The sequence below is a fragment of the Accipiter gentilis genome, chromosome 11 (genome assembly GCF_929443795.1).
Source record: "Accipiter gentilis chromosome 11, bAccGen1.1, whole genome shotgun sequence".
NCBI classification, from domain to species: domain Eukaryota; kingdom Metazoa; phylum Chordata; class Aves; order Accipitriformes; family Accipitridae; genus Astur; species Astur gentilis.
The window spans coordinates 7,157,138-7,180,908 of NC_064890.1; the positions used below are offsets into that span (position 1 = coordinate 7,157,138).

A 23,771-nucleotide genomic window follows, 5' to 3' on the forward strand; every position below is an offset into this window, starting at 1 on the left:
TATGTGTCATAAAGGGTAGAATGGAAATCACTCTAGGAAAAAAACTAACTCCCATTTGCACGAGCCCCTTGTTTCTCCCCCAGACAGGATGTTGGTGGTAGCCAAATGGCATCAGCAGGTCTAGTAGCCTGTCCTCAAGCTTTCCAGGGCTGCCTCAAGGCTCAAGTATGTGTCTGAGCCAGGACAGGGCAAGTGGCCTCTCATAACTGTGTCCAGCTGCAGCCTGGAGCTGGTGTGAGACAATTTAACTTGGCTCGATCTATAGTGAAACTTAAACTATGTTACAGTGCCTCACCTTTGCTGTAGGGTAAAACCTTATGCAGCTGCCCAGTTACTGTCAGCTTTTCAAGTGGCTGCAGCTTTGGGAATAAGCTTTTGATGTTTTGACTCCTTATGTGCTTGGTTTATATATATATATACACACACACACACAGAATTGGCTTCTCCTTTAAAAATAAACAGCTTCAGAAAGTGTTATCTGTAACTGATCAGGGAAGGCATGAGGCTAAAGGTAGGTCATAGTTTTAGCTCAGCAACTTGGGCTGGTTTTCTGTGTGCCTCCAGCAGTAAATAGAACTGTAATTTTCAGGGCTCCTGAATGAACTCAGACTGTTTTGTAACTGAACCCCCAAAGGTAAAAATTACAAAACACATTCTTTAGCTGCCTGGTTGGTCATCGTTATTGCTGGCAGAGCAGGAGCCCAGGGTAGTGCAGCTCAGAAGCAGCGGTGAGTGCAGTGATGTGGGGGATTGCTCAGGCCATGCTGGAGGCAGATAGAAGGCCGAGCCCTGATGGTTCAATTTTCAGGTGTATCCCATACCCCTACAGCACCTACAACTCCAACCAACTTGTTCTTGATGACTTGGATCCTAAGCAAGTTGTTTGAAGTCTTTAATAGTTCAGCACTGAAAGATGGGGGGTAAATGTGAAGCGAATGGAAAAATCTGAAAGTCTGTTTACCTTACTTAAACTCATTTACCTCTAAATGGTATCCTCTAACCTTTCTTTTGCTCTAAGAATCTGACAACAGGTTGGCTTGGCTTCATCTACCAGTCTACTTTTCATATTTTGGGATGTTTTGAATTTAGATCTGTGCTGGAATAGCACTGGCTGCAGCTATGTTGGCAACAGTCACGCCAAGGATGGTTTGAGAAGTATCTGGGGGCCTGTGAAGGCAGCGGTGTGACTGCTCAGCCCAGAGGGAGAAGAGCATGGTCCCTGCCTCCACTGAGGCAGTTCTGCCATCCCCTTAGGCCTTCATTTAGCATTGCTTGGTCACTAGCTGGAGAGTGAGTTATGTTAGATACATATCTGGTTTGTACGTAATTTTGTCCTATACTTACTCCTGTTAACTCACCAGAACAAGCTATACCAGCATAAGCTCATGTACTGGCACTAGCAATTGAGTTTAGGAAGGTGATTTTAAAGTAGATGCGGATGCTCCCTTAGATGTGGATCTTAGACGAGAGGAAGCCTTTAATTCATTGCTTCTTGTATGCAAATCTCTACCTGCGCAGGGTCTTGCTTTTAGATAATCCCTGCAACACGCAGAAGCAAAGGCAGGGGAGTCTTCATGACAGTGTTGAGTCTCAAGCTATAAATATCTTTTCCCCTGAGGTAAGGAGGGTCCTTAGACTAGATGGAGCCAAATCTTTCCAAGGGAACACACCCTTCTCTTGCGTGTTTTGTTTTTGTTTGGTCTTTTTCCCCCTCAGAACAGGGCTTTCTCTTCCCATGCAAGGTGACCCCTCCCAAATTAGGAAATGCCTTCCTTGAAAAATTGTCAGTGCATCCCTGACTACACCAACTGGTCCAATGCGTTCTTACCTCGGGGGATCTGTGAGGAAATATTATTTTTGTTAAAAGGGCTAGCCATTACTTCTCGGCCTTTGGAGTTTTCTGTAGGGTCATAATTACCTCCTGCTACTCTCAACAGGCAAAATAAAGAAAACCAGAAGAGGCTTCAGTAACTTTAGGATTAAACTGAACAGGCACAAGGAACAGTAGGGAAACCAGCTGGCAGGTGTGAAGGAGGAACTCTGCTTCAATTTGTCTTTTCTTTGTGAGTCTTCGCACCTGCTCCTGAGCTTTAATGAAGGTTTCACAGAACCCCAGGAATTGCAAACTAATTCTGAGAGGTTTGCCAAAGCTGCTGAGGCACTGTTATCCTGGGACCATTATTTTATTCTCAGATGGGTGTCTTTGTGTCACAAGGAAATGCAGTTGTAACAGTATCCTCACCTGAGGGACAAACAGCCCAAGTTTTTGGGGTCTTTTTTCCCCATCATTAAAAAAAATAAAATAGTTCCCTTTCCAAAGAAAACAACTTGATCAAAACTAGGGTGTTTGTTGAAGGTTTGAATTTAAAAGAAAACAAACCAAATCCTTTGCTTATCCATCAACTTTAGATACAGCTCCACTTTCCAAAGCCTGTGAGCTGGAACATCCCCGTGGCCACGTGCTCTAGCCAGCCAAGGACTCTGACAAGCTGCTGCCTCAGGTCTATCACAAATATTTGCTTTAGTCCCTTTGCTTGCAATCACTGCACCCAGTACTGTGTCCCCACAGATCCCACATCCAAGCTCTCCCAGTAAGCCCACATCCACCTCCCAGTGTCTCTGCGCTCCCAGTGACAGCCCAAGGCAGAGCCCAGGGCCGGTCCCATCTTCTTGAGCCGTGGCTCGTTCATCCCAGGAGTGACTCGGAAGCCTTACGGAGCTCAATGCAGCTGCGCGGCAGGGTGCAACCATCCTTCGTGAACCTGGAGAGCCAGCACCGAGCTCCACGGGGCCTTGGAGCCCCCAGCTCTTGCTGGGCACAGTGCACACTGGTGCTTAATGGCAGCTATCACAGCACTCCCCTCTTATCACTGACTGGTTTTCCATGCAAGTCACTTCCCCTCTCTGATTCAGCTTCAGAGATCTCAGTTATAACTGGATCACTCATTTCCTCAGAGGTCTGGGGAGGTCAGCTTTACCATCAAATGTTTGTGATGTGGTTTTTCCTGGAGTTTCAACGGAAGCTCTCTACTCTCTGGGCTTTTGTTATTGTAAGCATCAGAAAATTGTGTAAATTTTTTTTTTAATCTGTTCTCTGCTTACGTATCCATCCCTGCAAGGAAGGACAAGAGCTGTGTTTCCCAGCTGGGAAATGAGGGCAGTGATGTTAAGCTAAGAAAAAGGGCGCAGGGATGAGTTTGACCTTCCAGTTCCCAGGCGTATGCGCTAATCCTGAATCACCCTTCCTCTCCCACCACCACACCTACTGCTTCAGGAGCATTTACTTGCCAGCCCAGGAGAAAAACCAGCAGCCCAGAAGGTTAGACTCACGTGTGCAATGACTTGTTCATACTCTCTGATTAATGATAAGCCACCCATTGTACTCGTGGTCAGAGGGTAGAATGACACCAGAAGGAAAAGCCCATTCGTACAAGCTGCCGCAGGAGGAGGGAGGTTATTTCTTCATATTTAAATGTCTATTAGGAAATAGCTGTCAGCATGTTTCTATTTCCAGTATACAAGCCAGCACAAAGTTAGAGGATCAACAGGGTCTTCAGGCTTCATGACACAAACTTCATTACCGTGGAACATTTCCTGCCTCCTAAATGGATTTAGTTTGCCTGATTAGGTTTACTTTTTATTTACGGCATGAGTTTTCCAGTGCGCTCAAGTCCAGGAAATGGGCCCTGCGTGCCCAGCACGGTGGTTCCTGGTATGTCCTGTAATAAACCCCTGGGCTCTGCGCCAGCCGTGCCAAGAGTGGAGACTTTCCTCCGCGGCGTGTCTCCCTGCAGGCAACAGCAATGCTTTCGCTGAAACTAAAAGCTGGTTTGAGTTTACATTAGGTAAGACTCGCAGCTAGTAATAAACCCCTAGTTTCACAGGGCGTGGGATTTGGGACCAACCCGAATAATAAACCACAATTACACCTCTCGGGTGTTACAATAAGAAAGGGAGAGTTTGTCTAAGGGCTGCTGTTGCATCCATGTTTCCCCTGGAAAAGAAAGGCTGCCGCAGGAGGGATGAGGAACCGGTGTCTGCCTGGAACAGCTCAGCCGAATTCCCGGAGAGAAGCGTACTGATCCTCTCTGACCAGGCTGACGGCCAGGTCTTCCTCCCAGGAGAGGGCTCGTCCTGCCGTGAGCCCAAGGAGGAAGCCAGAGCCCCCATCACCACGTCAAAAGCTTCTCAGAGCGGAGATAAGAAAAGCCAAAGCCGCCTCTGAGATCCCTCTCCCTGCATGGTTACCTGGGCCTCATTTCCCTCATTCCAGGGATGCAGCTTCCAGCAACTCATAGCAATTTAATAACCACTTACTGGATTAATGCAATGGAGACACCAAATCTCTCTTCAGGTGGGTTATGAAAGCCTTACCGATGCAGTCAAGTCTTGCTTCCCAGGAGAGAACATCTGCTTTTTAGCTTACTATGAACAGATATATGAGAGAGATGTATGTGTGCATATATATATACATAATAAATAATTTAAGAAATTGGATACTGGCACAGGAAGGAGGACAACCAGCTCAGCTGGACAGTGACACTGAGATACAGGGCAGCTCTGCAGACAGAACAGCTCTCCCTTGTAGAGCAGACTTGGGCTTCCCGTGAGAGCTGGAGGGGGCTTCCAGCAATCCTCTCCCTGAAGAGACACAAGCAAGGACGAGCAGTGGCCCCCGATGCCAGGCACTCCTGGCCCCGCTGGCGTGGAAGGGTTTCTGGAACCGGGTCCCTCGGAGCATCCTCTGGCTCGGAAGTGGCATTGCTGTTTTCAACCAAGAGCTGCCCAAGAAGCAAGCCAAGGGTTAAGAAATTGATGTCTATCTCCAAAATGGGGATATTTGATTTGATTTAATTTGATTTAATCAAATTAATCAGAGAAGAGGCTTTTAAGGGACAGATTAGTGGCTACAAAGCCCTAGGAGGTAGGACCAGCAAGTGGAAAACTGCAGTCCTGAATGGGCTCCTTGGGTATCCCTGACTCCTGTGTTTGCATGGGCTTTTTCCTTGTTTGTAGGGGAGACAGAGCTGACAGTAGTGGCTCATTCTAGCAAAATTAAGTCTCTCGTTAACACTGTTTCAGCATTTCTTCTCCCAGAGCGAGCTGACTGCAGTCAGAGCTACCCAATTCGTTTGCTCACACACAGAGATGTTTCATGCCTTAGCATACCCTGTCTGAGCCTCTGCTACCACTGGAGAAGGACACACATCTACCCCAAGCCCCGTATCTGCCAGTCCCACAGAGACGCCTTGGGTAACACCTCTAATAGCCCCAGGCACCTACGGGATTCAGCTCCAGACGAAGGCACCTGAATTTTGGTGGCGATGCACACACAGGACACCTTGCTCCCACTGCCACAACGGAGGTCTCGCCCTAAAGGAACTAATCACCGAGTAGCTGCCGAGGCTTCACTGATCTGATCTCTACCAACCGTAGCAGGACTTCGATGCCTCGCACACAGCGTAGACACCTCAGCCAATTTCCACACTCAGGCACCCGTTAGAGGCAAGAAGTAGCACCTGAGCAATTTTGCATCTATATGAGGCTTTATGGGTACCAGAGGGATTTTTTTTAGTGGAACCAGCAGGACACAACACGTCGCTCTTTACAGCATCACTCCCTGACCGGTCACACTACCTTTCATGGTGCTTCCATGGAGCTTCCTGCATTTTAAGGTCTTCTTCCAGTTCAAATTCCTATTTTGAGGAAGAGCAGTACACGCAGGAGTCTCCTCATGCACATAGAGCTCAAACTCCTATGTCTGGGAGAGGAATTTGCAGTCTCAAATAAATGAGGTATGAAGGCTAACAAGCTCTGTCTACCCCAAAATGAGGCTTCTCACCTGTTTCACTGCAGGATGCCAATACTGATAGAGTGAGGACCGCCAAATGACCATCAGGAGTGATGGAGCTTGCCTAGGACCAGGCAGCACTGACAGGTTTAGCAATACAGCTGCTTAGATGGAAAGGTAACACCCTGCAGTAGGTCCTGGACGGTGAGTGATAACGCACACTGGAACGACACTTGGCCACGCAGAGAAGTGACGGTCCATTAGGACAAGCTGCCACAAAATCATCACTGTGCTATCAAGGGGGCTCCACTGACAAGAAGAGAACTCGCTACAAGTATTTTCTGCAAATAGAGCTGAGGGATGTAACCAGCCTTAAGGTACTGGATAATTTATCAAGAGCAGGCCACTGGTGTTATTTCTCAAGGACTTGTGTAGCCCCAAAGATTTCACACCACATATATAAACTCAAAGTTAGTATTTTTCCCAAAACATCAATAAATTACATCAAACGGCTGGAGCAGAGCCCACAGCCTGGTACCTACCAGAACCAAGCGACCCAAAACACAGACACGTGCTGGCTTTCTCATCCTGCTGCCAACTCCAGGGCTGCACCGGACCGGCTGCCCACTCTGCGGTGGAGGGAGGTGGTTCACCCCGGTGGAGTACTGGGGTTTGGATAAGCGATGATGCTTATCTTGATTTACCTAAAAAATGCTACTATCAGAATTAAAAGGAACAGTCGTAGGATCACAACAAAACTACAGAGTCTCCAGAAGCTAAAAAATAATGCCGACAGCCATATTGCAGTGAAAAAGTTGGTCCATGATGGTACCTTCAGTGGGCAAGAGCATCACCAACATCCAAAATCACTTCCCAGCTCACACTCATGAGTGTTACAGCTGTGAAACACGTTAAATGAGAGTACAACAGTGGTGTCCTTAACAAGACAACCTTGAGGTACTACCAAAAAGTTGCAAAAAAAAAAAATTCAGGGGTAAATATGATAAAGTTTTCAAGCTTTTGGGCTCTCAACCATGACTTGTTTCCAGCAGAAAAGGTCACTCCCCTTTATCCCATGCATAACAGAACAGGTAAATGTCAAAGAACAAATAAGCATCAGCAAAATCTACATTTCTTCCTCCTTCTCGAGTGTCTCAACCATTTTTTTTATTTGCCCAATGGCTTAGAGCCAGGTAACGGAGGGAAGGAAGGAAGGAGGTTTTTTTAACAAAACAGTTTGTTCTTCTAACAACAATCATAAACACTAAGTGTTTTAATGGCACAATCGTACCCTGACAATAATAACTTAAAAGCAAATGTTATAATCCAAACAATACAAGTAAATGTTTTGACATTTACTCACTTGTTTGATTCTTGGCCAAATAGTTTCCTACTCCCAGTATGCTTGGAGTGGTTGGAAAAAAACTATTTATAGTTGAGTTCTGAGAAGAGACAGCAAAGTGTCATCTCAGAAAAGCATCTTCGGTGAGGCAGAATGACACGCAGCCGAGGAAAAACCTTGGTGTGGAAAAAATTAGTGATGAAGCTCAAAAGAAAAGGATAAAAAAAGGAAAAAAATTAATATATTTATCAGGGGGCAACCCCAGGCTCACAGTATTATTGTTGCATTTGTTTTGAAAATATTCACTTACCTAGCGCAGATACGTTGTCTTAATACTACAGCACCACTTTGGAGGGGGGACACGATAGTAATTAGCAAGTTAGGTTACTCGCTTTTTCATTTATACCTCCTGACAGAAAAGCACAACGACCATTTTGATAACGAGCACGTAGCCGTCAGCGGCTCAGCGACCCTGCTCGGTCAGCCCGGTGCCTCTCCCGACGGTGTCGGAGGTCTTTCAGGTCGAACGTGCACGGACTATTAATTGCTGGCCCTTGGCCGCAGCCGTTCGGAGTCGGTGCTGATGCTGATCGGCTGGACAAGCTGGGAGAAGCTGCGCTGCCGGCCCATGAAACCCGTCCCGGGTTATTTCTCCAGTTCAGCACTTTTCAACAGCACCGCGTTTACTAACAGTAAAACAGTTACAGTCAAGCGCGCTCCCCTGTAAAGTAAAGGGAAGGCTGCATCAGCAAACTGCCGGAGCCGAACACAGTAACTCCTCGCAGCTCTCACCGTGCAGCCCTGCCAAGCACACAATTACTGCTTCACTGGGAAGGGCAAACAAAAAAAACCTGAAAACTTGAGCAAATCAGTCAGTCTCCACCATACCCGAGATGGTTTTCTAAGCTTTAGTGTTTATAAAATCATATGATGCATGTGTGCTGCACTGTATGTGCACTGATATCTTTGCATGTATTTTTAATCTCTGTAACACAAAGAGCAGAACTGACTTATTTCTCTGAAGGCTTGGAAAGCTAATAAAATTAGAACAAGTCTGAAAACTCAGCAATTCATTAGAAAAAAGAGATTTATATAATTTTTAAAATTTTATCATATTACAGCATTGTGGGGTAGAAGATGGCCAGTACTGCCAGCTGGAGTTCCAGGGGTTGCCTCTGAGTGTTGACATTCCCAGGTGCACCCAGGACATTCTGATTTTGGAGCTTTCCAGCCACCTTGGCTCCATCCCAGAACAAGGACTAACACAGCACCTCAGCTCAAACAGGTTTTTCACAAGATGCACCATAAATGATAGAATCACAGAATGGTTTGGGTTGGAAGGGACCTTAAAGATCACCTAGTCCAACCCCTCTGCCGTGGGCAGGGACACCTTCCACCAGACCAGGTTGCTCCAAGCCCCATCCGACCCGGCCTCGAACGCTGCCAGGGATGGGGCACCCACAGCTTCTCTCATCAGATCCCACGGACCTATGTATGTTGAAGTTCCTCAGGTGGTCACGAATGTGACCTCCTGCAATGGGAGGGACTTCATTCCCCCAGTCCCTGCCTTGAGTTTTAAGAGCTTGAGATGCAGGGAGATTACCACCGAAAACCGAGGCAAAAAAATTGTTGAGTGCAATCATGCAATACATTTTCTGGTTGTCAGCAAGCCAGCTCAACGAGCCTCACGTCAGCAAAGCCTCAACTTCAAATGCCCAGACCTGACTTTAGTCCAAATTCTTTCCAGAGAACGATAAGATAACAGAAATCCTGTACACAATCAAGGACATGAAACAATTTCTCCTTCATCTACGTACATTTTCCCAGATTTAACTACTTCCACGCGTGCTCGGGAACGCTGCTTTAGAAACGCTCTTTGTCAGAGCGCCTTCGGCTAGCATCACTCGAGAAACACCCTCTCTCCCATCAAATGATGCCACAGCTTGAATTTGGCATGATTTCCCCAGTGACCCATCGCACCTGCGGGTCACTGCACTGTAGGAAAAGAGGAGCAATGATATTAGACATAAATTAATTAAAATAAACATCCTGTAATCTGGATAAAGCAGCAATATTCATATGTAACAGAGAAGCACTGATCAAAATACAGGTTATTTCCCTGTTTCTGTATCAAAACCAGGCTGCTCACCTAACTGTTTTAATTAAATATTCTTTAAAGGAAGACAAAGCATTCTAATGACATAAAACGAAAGGAAGCTGTGCAATCCCTACAGCAACAAATTGTACCCGAATCAGGTGACAAAACCGCTCTGCAAGCAGCAGGACAGCACCTAACCACAGCACCAGGTTGTGGGGCTAGCAAACGGAAGAGCAAAGAATAAATAGGATGCAAACAATATTTTTTTTTGCTGTATATGTTCAACCCCAATTGTTTCACTTGCAATGATTTTTGCCGAAAGATTTTTATTCAGCGTAACGTTAGAATAATTTATTTTAAAGTTAGACTTCAAAAGCTTTCACTGAATTGTTTTGTGGTTTCAGCCTGAAGTCAGGGAAATCCCCAGGTGACCCCAAACTATTTTCAGCAAATAATTTTATAAAGATATTTCCATTGACCCAAATTCCATCCAAGGCATTAGATTGACACATACAAAATAGAGCTAATGTGAATTCACATTTTATTTTTATGCAGTTATCCAATTTGGATAAATTAAGTTCTTTTGAAACTAAGCAGCATGTTGAGAAAAGGAAGCTGACTTTAGTTTGAACCACAATTAGATGCTTAATTTGCTATTAGGAATTGGTAGGCATTTTTCATCAGGGAAATGGAAATTAGATTTGACCAATGGATACGGTCATATTGCTGTAGAGACATTCCTGGAAGATCTCAGAGTTACAAATGTGATTAATAAACGTACCCATAAATTTTATGTGGAAAAAACTGATATGAGAAGAATCACACAAGACTTGAAACAAAGACCTGGTCTTCCTACAACATACTCCTCCTTATAGGGCATATACATCCCACAGCCATGGCATGGACTACACCTTCTCTGAGCACAGACAACTGCGTACCTGGAGACAGTTGTGAAAACACAGGGGTTTTTTGGGCGACTGCACACTTTCAGCATACTTGCCTCCTTACAAAATGAGATCTGGCAGAAATCTGGAGAACCGCATGTATGTGCGATGTTGTAAAAACTTCACAGCAAACTGGAAGTTGCCTACCACCAGCCTGACCAGTGAAGTCCTCGGGGAAAACATGCTCCAAGGATTCCAGCACTTCTCAATCCCTGACTGCTGTTACAGCTCGTGAATGAAAGGAGCAGACCTAGAGCTGCGCTTGCAGTTTTCCACTCTCAATGTTCAATTCTGTGATTAAAGAACATAACTTTAAGTGGGTATATTATGAAAACCTTGACGACTTCTCTCCAAAGCATCATTGCTTGATTTACCTCGGGCCAGCTTTCTGGTTCGGTTCCCCACGCGGCTGCCCGAGCCCTGGGTCTGCACAACACAAAGGGGCAAGAGGAAGCTGCTGCAGATGAGGTGGTGCTGAAGTCGCTTCTTTCAGAGCCACTGTCTGCATATGACAGTTTATGTCATGTGAAATGATGATCTCGGTTTCAGAACTCCTTGCTAAACAGCAAGAAAATCTTTGCATTTACCAAGCGTGCTTCAAGTATGTTTTTTGGTGCAGGAGTCCTCTTGCTTCGATAAAATCCAATCTATTCTTACGTAGCTTGTATGAAGCGCTGCCCGAGCTACAGCCCCATGACATACCACAAACTTCAAAACATCATTTCAGAAGAACAAAGTCAATGTAAACAGACAGACACCAATTCTAAATTACAACACTTTATTGCAGCATTGGCAAAGGTCAGATTTCTGAAGCTGGTGAAGATCGGGCGGCATTTCTGTATGAAATGTTACAATTTTACAAGTCTCTCTTCCTACATGCAGAAACCAAAACCAGTGGTAAAAAGGATGTTAAAAGAGCTAGAAAAAAGAATTAGTAGTAACATACAGATGAGCTCTTTAACTCAATTAACTACCCTCTACCTGAAAGCAAACAAAAACCTATGCTAATAAATAACAGATTGTCAGAAACAGAACAAGAAGCCTCATTTCTACTTAAAAAAAAATTCTACTTGTTTCCAGACTTAAATCTTTTTTCTTTTTTTTTTTTTTTTAACTTTTTTGTTTGTTTGTTTCAATAGACACAGAGGCTTATCAACCCATGAAGATCAACAAAATATTTGGATCCACTCCTTGACATCCTCCTGTTATGCTGACTGGCACATTTTGGTTTTCAATGATACATACAATGGGCTCAACTATATCCCTGTCCTTAGGCTGGTGTCAGGCTGTTCCAAGCAGTACAAGTCAACACCCTGTGTTAATCAACTTCACATTCTATTTTAAACCTTAACAGACATTTTACTTCCTTGGCTCTCAAGTTTTTCACCCCTCCCCACTCCCCACCCTCTCCTTCTTGCTTGTCTGGCAGCAAAAGGCTATTCCTTAACCAAAAACCTTCTCGCTGAGGAGTGTTTGAGAAGTTATCCCACTTGTCAGGGTCTTCTTTTAGATTTCACTGTTTGCTCTATGTTTTTCTACTATAGACTTGCAGCCCCCAAATACCCTTCCAACACAAAATGCTCGATTCAGAGATAACGTAACTCGCGTCAAGTTTAGAACTTTGTTCTCCCACACACTGAGCTGTCAAAGACCTTTTCCGTTCCAGTGTAATCCATCTGAATTTCAGGTTGGTCTTTGTTTTTGCCAAGCTGCTCACTGGTCAAGTTAACCATCTCATTCATTTACTTCTGCTCTTATGAGAAAATTAACCCTCAACGCAGTTCCCACAACAAAAAGCTTTTTTTTTTTTTCTTTTTTTTTTGGTAGGCCAGACTGGAAGCTTCCACTTGTTCTCTGTGGGGTTGAGGGGGGAAGAAGGGAGGCTGTTATTTCTGCCCCACGGCCCCAGCCTGTCCCAGGTTTCGATTTTGAACGCTCTAGACTGACATGCTGAGATGTGTCCACTGCTCTCATTTAATCGCTGGAGGACTCCACTATCCACAACATCAGAGATACAGGACCTAATGAAATGACACTTGCTGCTGGATCAACGTCTCCTAAGAACAGAAAGGAAAAAAAAGTTTAATGTGAGATATTCAATACTGTGTGGGTTAGCAACCACGGAATCAGCTGCTAGTGATTTTGATACCTTTTTAACATCTATATATTAAAGTTACATATTTCTATTATCTGCACAAATTTTTAAAAAGACCACATCAGACAAAAGAAGGTACATAATCTATATCAGAAAAAGTCCCCTATGCAATCTCAGCAGATGAATCTAAAATTGTTTAGAAAAAGACAGCTGCCTTATCCTTCCAGATGAGATGCTAAGCTACTTAAGTGCACAGCTAATTTGTGAATTTGTTGAAATACAATTTGTTTTAAACAGCATTCATTTTTTGTGCAGCTTCTTCATGCTTAGAAGTACTGCAGAAATGCTAGAGGGCTTTCTAAAGACAGATAGTTGTTTAGAACATTTTTAGAGAATTGTCAGTTGTATCAAAATCTCTGACCACCCCTTGTTCATGAAAAACATCTCTACCCAGAAAAAGCCACATTTAATTCCCTTAAGAACACAAGTATGCATTGAAGAACCACCAATTTGCAGACATGTGATTCAACAAGACCAGAGTAATCTAGCAGTAATGCTAATTTAGTGTCACTAACTTCAGCACAACTGTCAAGTTACTGTATCCGGGCTGGTTTTCAGTTGCTTTCCAGACTGCAAATTAAGATTTAGTAGTACAAAACAAAGTGAAAATTAGAGATCTACAATTACACAAAAACTCCAGGGTAAAAGACCCAAGTCTTTTACCATGTAATCAAAACAGTTCATGTTTCCTTACATTAGTGCACAAGCCGCAAGCATTTCATGAACAGTAATTTAATCTAAACCTAGTTTTTACTGAAAATCTTGCAAGAAAAACATTACAAGTATGTTAAACTGGACACAGTAACTTTTGTATTTCCTGTAACAGATAAAACTTTCACAGTAATTCTGTATTCTTATGTATTGCTTTGTTTTGTTATCCACTATCTGTGTATTTTACATAAACACTGTATATTTTTGTCAGGAAGTACTGAGCTGATGCATCACTAGAACTTACTGCAGCATCACTTCTATTACTTGGTTTTAACCATCGTTTAGTGTTGTGCAAGACAACATTCCAATCTTTGTGGCACATTCAATATCAGGAACATTGGTTATGTGGTTGCAAAAGAAAGGAACTATAATTTTAACATATTTAGTAGAATGAGATTTCACTTGCGGAATGTTACAACTGAGAATAAACTTCAAACATCAATGAATTGCAGAATTGTGCTTTTACCTCTCTATCTCCTTTAAAAAATTAATTCTACCATTGATGGGGAGGGAAGGAGAAAGGCTGGGACTAGCTGCATGTCTCTAACTTCATAAAAACTACTCTCATCCAAAACAGCAGCTGCCATGGCATGTTGGTGACAGATAAGGCAGAGTACGCAGTGTTTCAGTGGTTTAGGGCAAGATGCTGCTGGTAAAAATCTTAGTAGCAGTTCTTCCAAAAAGAGGTATTTCACACAACATTTCTCTCCAAATTAGTAAACTTGATCCAACCCCGTATTTGGCAAGATCAAACTTTGCAGTAGCTGTAATTAAAGACATCTTGAACTGTATGTGGAAAATGAATCAAGTTTTTTGCAACCAACTCCTCCCACCTCCCTTCCCTACTATCAACACAGTAATTAATTTGTATAAAAATCTTGCAGTCATCTTTTCAACACCACTGCTTAAGTATTAATACTGCCTACATACTCCATCTGATAGAGAAACACACCGATACACTTTTACCTAACTATGGCTACAGTAGAAAACTGGAACATGTAAAGATGCACAGAAACATTATACATAGTATAGGCTAGGAAATAATCACAAATCCATTGCACATGTGAAGTTGGGAGAACTAAGTCAGCAAGAAAACATTATGGCTTAAATTGAAACATGCCCAGGACAATATATGAAATCAAGTCCCTTCTGCACATGGTTGACATCACAAAATCACAAAAAATTCTGGGTATTTCTTAACTTGAGATCTTTGAAATTAAATTTCACACTTCTCCCTAATATCTTCATGTCCCTCCATCAATCCACAATACTCTATCCACTTCTGGAGTAACATATTTCTTGACAAATTTCAGGAACCTTCCTTCTCATACAAACATTTCCTCTCAAAACTTACTTGCTGCTTTGCTTTTCACGACTAATCTCAGCTTTGGTGCTCCCTGTTCTCTCTCTCTCTCCCCCCGCTAATCACATCGACCAAGAACAGGAACATGAAATAGAAACAGAATGAAGACCTGGAATTTATTTTTCTGTTTTAAATATAATGCTCGTTCGTGAACAGTTCTGTGTGTGCCTTATTCTGCTGAATGCCTTTTCTTGCTTTCAGATGCATGAGCTTTAGAGGGGGAGGCCAGTTCTTAAAGAGGAAGCAGCATCTGAAGTTCAAACTCCTGCTCTGAACTGTTGCCTGCATGAACAGCAGAGAATTTACAGAGACAGATCTTTGCTTTCAGCTCTCCTCCCACAAAGGTGGCCTTTGAGAATAAACAGTATGTATACATTCCTGTATACTGGCAAGAGAAGAAAAATACTGGAGAGTACCAACTTAAGTTCTGGGAAACTTAAATTCAAGTACCTGTCATGCCACAGCTTCTTTCTTGTTTCACAGATCTATGGAATTGGACAAAATATCACTTGTCTTCCACATGGGAGTGTGTAAATGTGTTTATGTATCAGACCATGAGGTGACTTGATTCCACCATAACGAATGCAGTAACAGAGATTACAGACATATTGTACCTTAATAGGGGCTGGAGAGAAATTTCAACAAATGTAAAGGTGTTTAGAGTCATTCTGAACACATTACTACTGCTGGGGTGACTAAGTCGTCGACAGCAAAATTGGAAATTACATTCTGTAGAATGTTAACATAGCCATTTTGTATTGAAAAAAGCATAGCACTAGATTTAAATAGCTATTATCAATTTAGCTTTGCAAGAATATATTCTCTGGAACAATCACATTTCAGAACACGTGTTTCTGGACTAATAAAATACTAAGGTGCCCTGGTCATTTCCTAACAAATCTGAATTATCAACTTCCATACTGTAAACATCACAGATTCAAATAATCCACAAAACCTAGACTCACCTAAGTAAGAGAATCTTAAGTTGTGCAAGTTATTTTATATTCTCATCTGTTCGACAAAAGCAAAGTATTCTGACAAAATCAAATCAAAGTTATAGCATGCAAAGTGGGCTCTTATCAGGAAGGTGTTTGAGGATTGGTAGGTAGTTTCCAGAGGGCCACAAAACTGCAGGGGGTTTTCTTATTCTTATTATTTTATATTGAAACAACTTGTTTAAACAAAGAGTCTTTATAAATGAGTATACTAATAAATAAAAATCTTGCATTCATTTCCCTCCCCTCTAAACTATAATTGTGATCAGGTCTCTCTCCACCTTTGCTGTATGGGTTAGACTTGCACCTACATATGCAGAGCCCCACAAGCACCATATTGCCAAGACAAAACAGCTGAGGAGCTGGCTTTTCTTATTCTTTTCTATTCAATTCCAGTGCAGTCCACCAAAAGAAGCTGCAGGTTTTGGACACCCCCCCCGCCTCCCCTTCATATTCCTAACCTGGGCTTTCCTCCCATAAAACAGCTGAAAAGAGAGGTTGGAATTTCTCTGCTGAGTTTCAATGGTTTTCATGGAAAGCTACACTAGCATGTGTATGTATTGGGGAAAAGAATGTAGTACAGAATCAAGAATGACAACTAAGAAAAGGTGAAGATTAAAATACTGGTGAAAAAGATGGCAAAGAGTAAGGTGAACTAAGCTAGCATACAAATAAAGCACTGAATTTTTTAGTATTTATATCTAGAATGTGAAGATGGGAACCACTTCATCATAAAAATCTCTGAAGCAACTGTAAAATATTACTGCTAAACTAATGACCTCTCATTTTTTTTCAAAAAGAATACAAGAGATCGTTGAAAATGACAACTAAAGATTTCAAAAGCAGCATGATGAACCAAGGGATAGATTTGTCAGTTCAAGACCGTGCCACACCAACACCCAAAAGTCTATCTGCTTTGAGAAAATGGCAATGATAGTCTGTGACAATCAGCTAGGCTGAGGCTAACAGAGAAATTGATTTAGGCTGCCCAAGACTTCTGGTATGTCAGTCAGAAGTGAATTCAAAGCTTCAAAATATAATATTGGTCAATACATCAACTACATAGCAGGTGATGTATGAAATGTGTTTGTCCAGTAGCTGAAACAGCATTTCCTGTTAAATTCACATTTTTCCTTATTATCTATACTCCGATTTTTCAGCATTAAATACTCTTTATTATGAGAATATTCAGCTAATAAAATCCTAGCATCCTGTTATTACCTTTATGCTTCATTTTTCTTTATTAAATGGGTTAAAGAGAACTAAGAGTCAGATGCAAATAGGAGACATGAAATTACCAATTAACTTGAATATGATTTAATTTGTCAGTTAACATCTGCATCCCAATGGGCCTTTTGACACAGACAGGTCCTCTTTCTTTACTATACTTTCAAAACAGCAGTAAGTTTTGAGGTTACTGCTTTTAATAAGGAGAGGTTTAACAAGTTAAACTTGGTAAGGTCCACTTCTCTATAGTCAAAATTTCTCACTTCAATTCTTTTTTTCTTTCTTGGAAATCAATGTTTTTAAATAGATTTCATAAATTTCACCTGATAAGCCAGCCATCTAATAGATCTCAATCCTCTTTAAACACAGGAAAAACACTTTTTTGAAGTGAGAAGCTGTTTTCCAGAACTGTAAAATAATATTTTCATGATAATCCTATCACTGAAAAAAGTTACTTTTGTAAATTTTGTGTTTCCTGAAGGTATCAGTTTACAGCTTGATAGCCAAAGTCCTCTTTTAATACATAAATGCTATGGAACTGGAGGCAAGAGTGAAAACTGTTGCCTTCCCAGTTCTGCTGAAGCAAATCAAGGAACTCTACTTTTAATGGAGTCACAGTACATTATCTTTAAGACCAGTCAGCGTTAAATGTACAAGTCCCAAAAACAATCTCCTCCTTGCAGGATGAGCAGGCCTTAAAACCTGAGGCTATACAAGCAGGCGATTACAAATAAACAGCAATAAACTCCAATTTTTGATCCAGCATTTTGCGCACATTAAATAATAAGAAATCTGACAAAGCCTGTAAATCTCATTTAATTCAGTACAGAAAAAGGACATTAATACATAACAAGTAAACACTGCAAAAGATTTCTCTTTTTTTTTTTTAAAAACAAAATGCATGCTGCATCGCCACAGCCACTAATTCATTCTTCCATTTACTGTGGGTTTATCACAGGCAAAGGAGGTGACACATTTGTGGGTGGTTTTGTTTTTTTTTTTGTTTTGGTTTGGTTTAGCACCCCACTAGACCAAAACAGAATCACAGAAAAATTTCGGTTCAAAGGGCCCTCTGGAAGTCATCTAATCCAAATCCTGCTGTGACAGCAGGGCTAACTGCAAAGCAAGATCCAGTTGTTCAAGGCCAAAAACATACAACAGAAGCCAGTGCTGCCTTCATTAATTTTTGAATCATCCATTATGATAGGCAGCTTTGGATTTAACTGTCTGAAAGATGTTTGAAACACGGTGCTTTGGACATGTTTAGCAACACAAAAGTAAAGGTAACAACACCAAATCGATTCCTCTACTCTTAACACTACCTGAAACGCAATTAAGTCCTCATCCCAACCTTATCAGAACCTGTCAGGTTGTACGTTACAACGGCATCAACCAGGAGATTTACTTGCTCAGATTATCTCTAACCTCAGGAAATTTAAAAAGTTGCATACCTTAAAGAAAGTAGCATACATTATTATTTCCAATAAATTTGAGTTACTATTGCAAGAAAATAATATATCAGTCATCTTCATACACAAAGAAGAAACAACCCAACTCAGCTCACTCATCACATAAGCGATAACATCTGTAATTACACAAACTGGTTCTATCATGTAGGAAAGTGAAAACTTCTCCAAACAGGTACTAAAATTAATAGCTCAGTTCCCATTTGCTCTCAGCAAATAGGCAGATGCTCTAGTGTCCTCAGAGTCCATGGGGTAACTCCTTAACTAAAACATGAGGGTAGTCTGGGCATAGAGACTGCTGTTCACCCTTCAAAGTCAGAAGACAATCTTCAATATACGCTATAAATCAGCAGCTCTAAAAACACAGGCAAGAGACAATCTATAACAGAAGTGGTAAGCCATTGGTAGACCCACAATCTCCAATAAAATAAATCTCTGCTTAAATATCTTTCAGTGGGGGTTAAGAAAAATAACATTCCCTTACTGCAGGGATAAGATGGCTCAACTGAGGCATGACTGCAAGCCTGAGCATTGCACTATACAACAAATAAAATATGCCTGCTGAAACAAACTTCCTGGTCCCTGCTCTAAGGAGCTTACAGATTAAAAGGAACAAAGAGGAAATTACATAATACAAAACTACATCAGAATTGCAAGTGCATGGCTCAGTTATTTGAACAAGAAAACACTACTTAAACTGTTCACTGGACAATGTCTGACCTAGTTTACAGCGAAGTCCTAAACTACATTTTCCCTAAAACACTTGAAAATAAAAAGCTTTCAATAGAACCACATTAAAAAAAATCTGCAAATATCACATCTACTGGTCTGGCTGCTATGTTTAAAGAATAACTGCAGTGTGCTCCTCATACAGGTTGCAAAGCACTTGGGAGAAATGACCAGTTGTTTATGAAACACCTGCAAGCATTACAGCAATTCACTGTAACTGAATAGTTTGTATTTCTATGACAGTATGAGGCCAGTGATACAAAAAAGCTAAACAGACAGCACTGCTCATTTTATTGAGTTATATCTGGTTAATTAAAAAAATAATTATTTTAAAATGCAGTCTGTTTTCAAAAGAGGGTTTTTTTTTATACAAGCAATATCTGTATAGGATCTTAGTGGAGTGACTGACCATCAGGAAGGTATAAAATGCCTATAAAGACATATCAGAAACAAGTTGGTAGCGTTACTGTAACATGGGATTATTACATTAGCTTATTTCTAGTTTACAAAGACAGACCCATTAGCGGGTAAACTCTCCCTTCCCACTTGCTGCTCCCATCTATCCAGCTCCAAAATTAACTTGCAAAGAAAAGAGAAACATGAAAGCCATCTGCATTTCACCTGAAACTCTGTCTATTCAAATTTGTGCTGCAGGGTTAATTTAATGGTTTATTCTCAAGCTTACTCTGAGTGAGAAGAGACACATGGAGATATATTAAAGCTGTAGAATGACTATTAGGTAATCTAGAATGGCTCTTTTCATGTTAATACTGCTTTTGGTATGCTCTTGCACACCATAAATCAAAGGTTCTCCTCCCCCCTCCCCACCTTTATTTACTTTCCATTCAGGGCTTCAAATACAGAGGTATAGCTCACAAATTCACCAAACTGAAAGAGCACAACAGAATTTCTCTAGATATTTTTGAGTATCCTCTCGCCCCTCTCATTGAGAAATCAGCTTGCATCTTTTCCCCTATAAAAAGAGGCTCAGACTACCAGCCATTTCAGAACTGAAAAAATAATCCTCTGGCTTCCAAGCCTCTTTCAAGGATGTATTTATGGACACTGTGTTAGAAGCTCCGTATTTTAACAGAATACTTTAGAATGGAAACTACTAACAAATGCACTTGCACTACACAGATCATTATCTCTTTCAATTATGAAGCTAATTACTTGCCTAGAACCAGAATTACCACATTTAAAGGAAGATTGTCCTACCTCCCACCAGTTTTAAAGATTAGATCTGCATTAGGTGCTCCCTTCGGATGCTGGTAACGAGGCCGCCGTTCACGATTAGTATTTGCTGGAGCTGGACGCTGTGCCAGAGACTGCAACATTTCTGTAATTTTGTACAGAAGAAAGTTAAATACGTTTATCTATGCATATTTCACTGACACGTAGTAAAAAAGACACCTTATTTACACTTTGCTATACTTTAGGGTTAACACTCCTCAAGTTATTCCACAATAACTATTTTTAAAAAAGTTACTAAATTGCATAGACAGCTTTGACAAATCCAAGCTACCCGGTAATATGAACTTGCATTTCCAGATGTTCTTACAGAAGGAACTGCCAGCAATGGTTTTCATCAGAGCTGCTTAAAGAAAGGAGCCGTGACCTTTTCTTTCTAAGCATATCAACCACCACTTTCTTTATCAATGATCAGGGACAAAGCTTCACAGCAGTGAGAAGCCACAACATTAAACTACCCTGAAATAGTAACAATTGAACAATGTTGCTGCCAATTAAAGACCCAGCAAGAAACCTGTCCTAAAATTAGGCATTGAGAAGTCAGGTATTTAAATCTAAGCTAACCGTAATAGGATCCTTTTACAGAGCAGACAGGCACCTAAAGAGAGTGACTCAGCTGACCTACTTTACACCAGCTGTCCCATGGATGGAGTTTTTCACTTTATGATCAGTGGGGAAAAAATAGGTGGGTGCAGAAAGAAGCCTACACTAACCAGTTTAGCACTGGACATACAACTTTTGGGTAGTTCAAGCTAGGTTAAGTACTGTATTTTGGTATTCGGTAAAACTTAATTTCTAAAATTTAATTTCATTTTTTAATGATAAAAAATTGCTCTTTACCAGGCTAAGTTAATGGTTATTAAGTACCCAATATAATTACAAATACATCATAGGAACCTCCACATAACCTCTGCCCATATGTTAGTACATCTAGCGGAAAGTATTTCTGACAGTCCACCTGTGCAAGAATCTACATTACTCAGCAAACAGACAGATGGAATAAATGAAGGGGAAAAGTGGAATAAGATGTTAAGCAGATTATGTTTGAAAGTCTGCTGTCTGGTTCCCTAATCTCTGGTAATCTCATTGGAGACATATACCCATCATCTGCTAGAAAAAAACTTCCACTACTCTCACAATGACTTGCACAGGGCAAAACTAGAGACTAATGAGATTCTCTCACCATTTACAAAATGCACATGAAGCTTTCAGCAAGGTATCCACCCAATCTTTGAGAAACTGGGAAACTATGAATGATTTAATATACAATATTGGTATCAACAGTTAATAAAACATGTATTCACGCTCTGTATACTCCTCTATCAACACCTGGAAAAGGCAAAGAAAGCCATTCAATATACTGACAGTCCATTTTTGTAAACATCACAAAATGGCATCCTTCAAAACAATTCTGTATGCCAGGAGAGATCTCTGTTGGCAATGACAAGACCCAGGAAGAAAATAAGAAGAGATTATGGTACATTGCCAGCCAGGTGCTAGAAGCAAGCAATGAACAAGCACGTGTGTGCATGCCTGTCTCGTCTGTTTTCCACGCTATAGGTGAAAAAATATTGGGGTTTGTGAAAAGCTAGTAACTGAGAAGTTGAGTAATTGGGAAGGTAACAGAAGGAAGAAATGGCATGGGAGCACAATGTATTAGCTAGGCCAAAGGCATGTCACTCATCTCTGGTTTTAGTGAAGAAAAAAAATAATCTATGCAGGAAAACACCAGTCTAAATTAGAGAGTCACCCAGTTCTTAATACGTCTTTAAATTAAAAACGTTTGTAATACTAGTAAACATTGCTGAAGTATTAAATAATTATCTGATACTACTTTGAAGTACATCAGTGAACTTTCATCTGTTAGCTACCCTGTACAGATGAAAAAAACCCACAAATGTACATGCAAATGTTAGGACAATCCTGAAGCATTCTTCCAGAAATTTTGAGACTTATTCCTGCCTTGGTAACTTCAAAGGCTGAAACAGAAATTTAAAACCAGCTCTTTCTTTCAATGGGTACGTACCAACTTGTTACAGGCAAGCTGACTCTTTTCAGTAACAATCAACTGCACAAATCTACATTAAAAAATAGTTCCAAAGAGGAATGTAATTTGGCCTGTTTAACTTAACCTGAATAAAAGGTCCTTTTTAGTTTTGTTTAACTGTGTATATTACCCAGGTTAATAAAAAGAGTCAACAGATGTTTTAAAAATGGATGTGAATTACAGAAAAACCTCTTTCTTCTGTGTTGATTTTCCTCCTGTATTAGTGCTTTATACACACCTAGAAAATCTATGAGAAAGTAAAAAAAGCCTATTACTAGTTATCAATTGGTATCAGTTGTCCGATTCATTTTTCTTGGACAAAATCAATGTGATACTTTTTTTGGATAAGAAGCACAATTACTCACAATAAAATCCTACATCAAACAAACTGATTTTAAAGATACCGACAAAGTCATACGACGAGGCATAAAAACCCAAATGCCCCAACCAGTAAAGATACCAGAAATACCATTAATGAGGAAAAACCCACAAAAAGTCTGAGGAAAGCACTTAAATGTCTAATTCTAGAGTCTACTGTTTCTCTTCCTTTTTCACAAGTGGGCTTTGTAACAAGGGAGGGTCTCAGAAAAGAAGTTTTTAAGCTGATTATGGTGTTTAATACTAAGAATATATTGTGTTACCATTTCAGAGCTCTGTAGGTACTCACTTTGGAAAAATACTCCTTTTTACAATTACAAGTTTAGTTCTTGTACTATCAAAGTTCTGAAAGGAGTGTTAGATTCCACAGTGTTTTTAGAATTAGAGCTGCGTTAATTTAATTTTGCCATTTCTTGATGAATAATGACCTTTCACTAAATGTCTTAAATGAGATTTCCTGCTAATTAACTACTTATACTGTGATTACCACCAGACTGCAACATCTTTTAAAAAAAAAATAGAGCAAGAACTTTGGAGAAGTTAAATGGAAATACTAACCTAATAACTGAATACCATCAGTTTTATTGGTCTGGCTTTGTTTACTATCTGAGTACACCAAGGAAAGTTGAGTTTGAAAAACCAAAACAAACTGAACCACCCAACAACCAAACACATCAAGCGCACCAGTTTAGGGGCTGTATGATCTGTTGTATTAACTGTTTGCTTCAATCTGTCCAGGTTCCAAAATGCCCGACTGTGACTTACCTATCTTTAAAAATAATTGGTAAGAAACCTTCATTCTGTTAATATATTCTTATGCTCCAGATTTGTAGCACTCCTAGAACCTTTACCAATATGAAGCTGAGGTGACAGTTTTTATTTCTCAGGTGAAGGTTACTTCTTAGTATTTGCAAGTCTTAGTGAGACTGATGAAGATTCTAAATACTATTAACATCTAAAATACCCATGCATATCTAAAAAGCAGAGTTTAAGTTGCACAGAATTAATTCCTCTTGTATGCAACTCAATTGTCTTGCAGTAATGGAGACAATGCTACAAACATCAGATTAATTTTGTTTTATCTTATTTTTAAGGAAACAGTCTCAGTTCTTCCCCTTTCCCAAAATAAATGGGAATGCTGAGATTTGAGGCCCACTTGAAGACTTCCTTTCATGGAAGAGCTATAAAAACTTCAGAGACCACAGAGTAAAAATAATGAATGACAAACTAAAATATAGGTTTTACATGAAGCATTGCAAATCAATGTTCAGAAC

General features: G+C 40.7%; 2 protein-coding genes across 2 annotated transcripts in view; one reads left to right on the forward strand and one right to left on the reverse strand.

Moving 5' to 3' along the window:
- DHTKD1 (dehydrogenase E1 and transketolase domain containing 1) overlaps nt 1-23,771 on the forward strand; it is a 206,926-nt gene that overhangs the window by 101,331 nt on the left and 81,824 nt on the right. The window lies entirely within an intron of this gene.
- Nucleotides 10,937-23,771, reverse strand: part of UPF2 (UPF2 regulator of nonsense mediated mRNA decay) — a 67,415-nt gene continuing 54,580 nt past the window's right edge. The window contains exons 21-22 of the mRNA XM_049814431.1: nt 20,040-20,160; nt 10,937-12,232 (exon numbers count right to left, since the gene is read on the reverse strand). Of these exons, the coding sequence (XP_049670388.1) occupies nt 12,223-12,232; nt 20,040-20,160 (131 nt within the window). The 3' untranslated portion in view covers nt 10,937-12,222. The remainder of the gene's footprint in view (nt 12,233-20,039; nt 20,161-23,771) is intronic.